Below are 6,000 nucleotides of genomic sequence, written 5' to 3'. Positions count from 1 at the left end.
ATAAATTTTATTTATTAAAAATAATTTAGTATTTGTACTAACTACCAATAATGACAAAAAATATTAAAAAGTTGCTAATTCCAAAATTTGTTGGAAAAAAAAGAATGTTATTAATTGGTACTTAAAAATGTTGATTTGTAATTTTATTTTGTTGAAACAAAATGTAAACAATAAATAATTTTTATTTTTATTTCTTTTACAAAATAATATAAATTGTATTATGTATAGATAAAAATTAGTTATTAAATTAATTATTTATATAAAACATATTAAGATTAAAATATTTATTAAAAATAATTTAAAAATTATGTATATAAACACAAATATATTATGATTAACTTAATAACTTATTTTTTTATGTGTTTTTTTGTTTTTTGAATTTCTATATCAAGATAGTCTCTATGGTAGGATTTTTTTATTATAAATTAAAATAAACAGATTTTAATTTTTAAAATGCATTTTTTTGTTTAGGATGAATTTGTTATATTTCTGACAAACTTTTTTAAATTAAAAAAAAAGTATACTAATATTTAAAGATGAAATAATTTTTTTTAAACTATTTTTTTTTAATTTATTACGGGAAAAAATCCCTCTATGGTATGTTTGTAGTTGTACGGTAATGTTAATTAAATTAAAATTTAGTTATTAACAAAGGTGAGCACAGGTGAGAGAGAGAGAGAGTAGATAGATCATAGATGTTTTTCGTTTCTCCAATCTATCTCTGCTCACTTGATAGTAAAGTGCGCACTTCACCCCCTTACATAGATCCTCCGGCGCACACTTCCTTATTCTGCGCCGCCCTTTCCCCTTTCCACAAACCTCAAAAACCATTCTCTACACTTCAACTTTGCAACCTCCATCACCTTCTTCACACTCTTCCATGGACTCCAACAACAACAAGCAACAGAAGAAGAAGAAATGGTTCCTACCACTAGTCTTCTCTCTACTCATATCCACCATACTCATACTCCTCACCATCTTCATCTCTTCAGATTCAACCTCCTTACTCTACCTCTACCGTTCACGCCTCAACACTCACCATCAACTTCCCAATTTCGTTGAGTCCAAGCTCAACCTCTCTCCCACATCTTCCATTAACACTGTTCCAAGGATCGCCTACTTGATCTCCGGTTCAATGGGAGACGGTGAAACTTTGAAGAGGACTCTCAAGGCGCTTTACCATCCAAGGAACCAGTACGCTGTTCACCTCGATCTTGAAGCTCCTGCGCACGAAAGACTGGACCTTGCTAAGTTCGTCAGGGAAGAGCCTTTGTTTGCTGCTGTTGGGAACGTCAGGATGGTGGTCAAGGCTAATTTGGTAACTTACAGGGGACCTACCATGGTTACAAACACGCTTCACGCTGCTGCCATTTTGCTCAGAGATGGTGGTGACTGGGACTGGTTCATCAACCTTAGCGCTTCGGATTATCCGTTGGTCACACAAGATGGTAACAACTAACAACTAACAACTTTGTTCAATGTTTTTTTTATGACCCTTTTCGTCGGTTGTTCGTTTTTCTTTGTCAAGTTTGTGTCTTGACGACTAAAACGATGTTGGGTTTAAACTTATTCTTTTTGTTGGTTAGTGTGTTTGCTTTTCTTGGAGTTGATTTGATTTTGAAATGAGGCTGGACTGGACAATTTTGTGGAGTTTGGTGTTAATGATTTAAATGATATGCTTTTGTGTTTTGGAATTTGGATGCAGCGGGGAACCTCATCTGATTGTTGTTTCTTAGGGTGTTCTTTTTTTTCTTGGTTGTAGCTAATTTTAATCTTAAGATAAATTTGGAGGTTTTTTGAAATTGAATTGGTATGATCTGGTCCCAGTTTGTGTTTTCAAATTGAGTTCTGTCTTGTTAGTCTGCTCTTCAGCTAGATGTTAAGTGTGACCAATGACCACATTATGCCATGGAAATAGAATGTATTACCAACTGATATTTATAGAACAAAGTTTGAATTCTGGAGAATTTTCATGGTTCTTTTGTTGTTTGAATTTGCTACTACTAGTTCAGTGATAATTTCAATTTACTTCATCTATTTTGCTGAACAGATCTGCTACATACACTATCATCTATTCCGAGACATCTAAACTTCATTGAGCACACCAGTGATATTGGTTGGAAAGAGTATGTTGTTGTAAATCCTTTTAAGTTTTCAGTAACATTAACTTCACTTTTAATTGCATATTATTTTATAACATTTCCTTCTAAAGTAACTTATGATTATGTTAGATGTTAAACGTCAAATGTAACTCTTCCTTATAAGTGAGACTTTAATTTTTTTTATTTTTCTTTTTCTTTCCAATAGGGATCAGAGAGCGAAGCCGGTTATAATTGATCCAGCTCTTTATAGCGTCAATAAATCTGATGTGTTTTGGGTGACAGAGAGAAGAAGTGTGCCCACACAATATAAGCTGTTTACAGGTGAGAAAAACCTGCTATCTGATACATATTAATTTCTGTCAAAATCTCTTTTGTTATTTTAAATTTTACAACATTTAAATGGTAATGTGCTATAAAAGACATGTTGGTTGTAATTAGTAATTACTAATTTAAACAAGCAAGGGGATAAGGGAAAAAAATCTAAGTCAAACACTAGTAATAAAGGAGAGAAAAAAATGGAAAACAGAACAATGATGATAGTATCTTGAATCCAATATACATTAATTGTTGACAGTTCAGAGTAGCCACTAGCCAGTGGTTAAGAATGATTGCTAAGAATTATATAACCTTTCTCCCTTTTGTCCATTCCTTTTCCTTTGGCCTACAATTTCCCACATTTCTCTTCAGCTAAAATTTTCCATGCTCAGCCGGTGTTCCTAATATAGTACTAGTCCTTTTCAAGCCTTCCTTTATGAACTGTACTATATTCCTTACTCATAAACCATTTAATTCATACATTAGGTATTTAGACCAAATTAGAATATATTTGGTTAAACATGATATCATTTAAACCAGGTTTACTTAAATATGTGAAATACAGCACCTTACCAAGTAATAGCTTTCCATAACTAGGAAGACTTGAAAAAAATGTGGAGTTACCTACATTGAGTTGGTCTAGCAGCATTTTGAAAAGTAAGGTAAATTGAGGGGCAATGACTAACCCCGAGCCAAATTAGTCGGTCCTCCATAGTAGGGTTTGGATGCTGGTGGGAAACAAAAAGAAATGTGAACTGAAAACTATCAATTCTAGTTCTCTGCTAGCCGAGCTTAATATTGATGCTATCTTACCTTTTTCAGGCTCTGCTTGGATGATGCTATCGCGCCAATTTGTTGAGTACTGTTTATGGGGATGGGATAACTTGCCTAGAATAGTCTTGATGTATTATGCCAACTTTCTATCCTCCCCTGAAGGCTATTTCCACACTGTCATCTGCAATGCTGACGAATTTCGCAACACCACGGTCAACCATGACCTTCACTTCATATCATGGGACAACCCTCCAAAACAGCATCCGCACTACCTTACAGATAATAACTACCAGAAGATGGTGGAAAGCAATGCTCCTTTTGCTCGGAAATTTGGCCGGAAGGAACCAGTCCTGGATAAGATCGATACTGAACTCTTGGGACGAAATGAGGAAGGTTATGTTCCTGGCAAGTGGTTCAAACAAGTAAATCCTAACACCAGCAAATCATATTCTGACATAAGAAATATCACTGAACTGAGGCCTGGCCCCGGCGCGGAAAGGCTTAAACGCCTTATCAATGGTTTGTTATCATCAGAAGAATTTCTAACCAGGCAGTGTTCTTGAATAATAATCTTGACAACCAGGTTCAACATTCCTGCTATGGTTGCTGTGTTGAGTTGGTCTCACGAAATTGCTTAATACTCGAGAAAAATCAAAGCAGCAAAGGCAAGAAAAGCAGAACATAAAAGGATTGGTTCTTGTTTCCCTTGGAACTCATATTTCACACTAATTTTAACACGATGGACCACAAGCTAAGATTTGTAGTGAATATGTATCAATTGGGTTCACATGATTTTTTGAATTTTTACTGGATGTCAAATGACAAAGTCATCCAATGAGATTGGTGTACACTGTAGAATGTCTTTATTATAATATATATATATACATAGCAAACCGAGAGAAGAGGCTCAGAAATATAATAATACACGGGTTGTAATGCATGATATTGGAATATACCGCTGTTAAGTTATATATCCCTTTTTCTAGTTTCAAGTTAATATTAGCACTCATGAACTCTCACGAGTAAAGCAGCAATAATTTGTAATTGGTTTTTCTTTCTTCATTTTGTTATGACAATTGTTATTCCATGCTTCAAGCTAAAGCATTGTTGCATGACTTGCATGCATGTTCAATGAGTCAGAATTGGATTGCTTACAATGTGAATGGAGCTGTAATCCTTGAACCCTCGTTCCTTGCTGGCAGTCTGACGACACCTGTAAATCAAGCTTTTCTAATTCTTCGTTATTTTCCAAGAAAAATATTCTAATATGATAAACTCACAATCAAATGATCAATAACTAATGTCTAATAGAATAAATTCTACAATTTAAGAGGAAAAAGTCTTTAAAACTATTTGGGGGGGGGGGGGGGTTAGCACACATGTTTCACTAAATTTTAGGTATTTATATGTAACAGATTTTTTTTTGTGAAAAATATTTTTTTAACAGAATAGTTACCTTTTAAAATATTATCCCAAATAAAAATTTTAGGTCAAATACTATGAACTTCAACAAATTTTAATTACTAAATTAATTTTAAAATTTTTGTTTTATTAGATAAATAAATCTTCTCATTAGATTGTTTGTCTATATTCTTATTTTTTTGGAGGTTGTTATGTTTTTATTGAACAACAATAAATATTAATTTATCTATTTTTTCAAATAAAATTTGACGTAAAAATTATTAGAATTAAAGTGTTTAATTAAAAATTTCTTAAATATTATTTGAGGTATTATTCTATGTTTTTACTAGATATAACATTAAGTTGTTTAAAGCACATATATTGACCAGTAGTTATATGTACCTAATTTTATATTGTAATTTGTAAATTACACCCTCATTCAAAAAATAATTAAAAAATGATCATATCCACTTCAATAATTAAAAAGCTGACTAAAGAAATAGTTTAAAAGATACCTAGTTATATTGTTAAAGAAACATGTTATATATTCCATGAGAAATATATACAATTATATGCTAAAAAAATATTATATGACCAATAATTTTTTTTAGAGTAAATTATTAAAATGATACTAAAAAATTTACATCACTGACAAAAAAATCTCAAAAAAATATTAATAATAAATAAGTTCTCAAAAGATTAAAAAATATGACAAAAAATAGATATTAAATATTAAATATATATTCTAAAAAAAGATTTTAGAGATAATATTTTGATACAAATTTTTATAATTAATATTAAAAATATAAAATCTTTTCATCCTTAAAATTTAATAATTTTATGTGAAGTAAATTTTTTTAAAAAGTTTTTTTTTTTATTATGAATGACATATTTTTTTGAAAAATAAAAAAATCTAGAGATCAAAGTTTGCTCCAAATTTTTTTTGTGCACCTTCTAAATATTTATTCAAATGTTATCACAAAAATTCAGATCAAATAGATAAGCCATTTACTAAATACAAAAGTTTTTTGTCACTTATAAAAAAATATAATAATTATTGATTTTTTTTTATCATATTTTCAAATCATTTAGGGACTATTTTGTCAATAACATCTTTTAAAAAAAATTTCAACGACTAAATTTTTCAGATATCAAATTAATAGTCAATTTTTTTTCTTTATATTTTTCTTATAATTAAATTAATGCTAATGTTTCTTAAAAAAAATAATAATGCTAATGATCTCTCGTTCTTTCTACTCTTTTTTTTACCGAAGATATGGAGACTCGAACCCGCAACCTCTTAATTAAATATGGGGAGACTATGCCATTCGAGTTATTGCTTCTTGGCCTCTCATTCTTTCTACTAAAAATATGTTTTCTAGCGTTCCCAATTTTCCATATACTAATA

General features: G+C 30.7%; 1 protein-coding gene across 1 annotated transcript; it reads left to right on the top strand.

The window, feature by feature from the left end:
* Positions 1-609: 609 nt before the first annotated feature.
* Positions 610-4,164, top strand: LOC107630426 (beta-glucuronosyltransferase GlcAT14B). The gene is made up of 4 exons (XM_016333544.3): positions 610-1,448; positions 2,051-2,126; positions 2,308-2,423; positions 3,240-4,164. Exons 1-4 carry the CDS (start codon positions 881-883, stop codon positions 3,752-3,754), a joined length of 1,275 nt encoding a protein of 424 aa, XP_016189030.3. The 5' UTR covers positions 610-880; the 3' UTR covers positions 3,755-4,164.
* The last annotated feature ends 1,836 nt before the right edge of the window (positions 4,165-6,000 follow it).

The sequence above is a fragment of the Arachis ipaensis genome, chromosome B3, assembly GCF_059453495.1.
Source record: "Arachis ipaensis isolate K30076 ecotype BB chromosome B3, ASM5945349v1, whole genome shotgun sequence".
Taxonomy (NCBI): domain Eukaryota; kingdom Viridiplantae; phylum Streptophyta; class Magnoliopsida; order Fabales; family Fabaceae; genus Arachis; species Arachis ipaensis.
This window is presented reverse-complemented; position numbering and strand designations above follow the sequence as displayed.

Bases quoted from the DNA above. Each gene is read 5' to 3' on its own strand.
- LOC107630426 (XM_016333544.3), top strand. From the start codon at position 881: ATGGACTCCAACAACAACAAGCAACAGAAGAAGAAGAAATGGTTCCTA. The intron at 2,127-2,307 runs GTATGTTGTTGT...TCTTTCCAATAG, and splicing joins AGTGATATTGGTTGGAAAGA to GGATCAGAGAGCGAAGCCGG. The intron at 2,424-3,239 runs GTGAGAAAAACC...TACCTTTTTCAG, and splicing joins ACAATATAAGCTGTTTACAG to GCTCTGCTTGGATGATGCTA.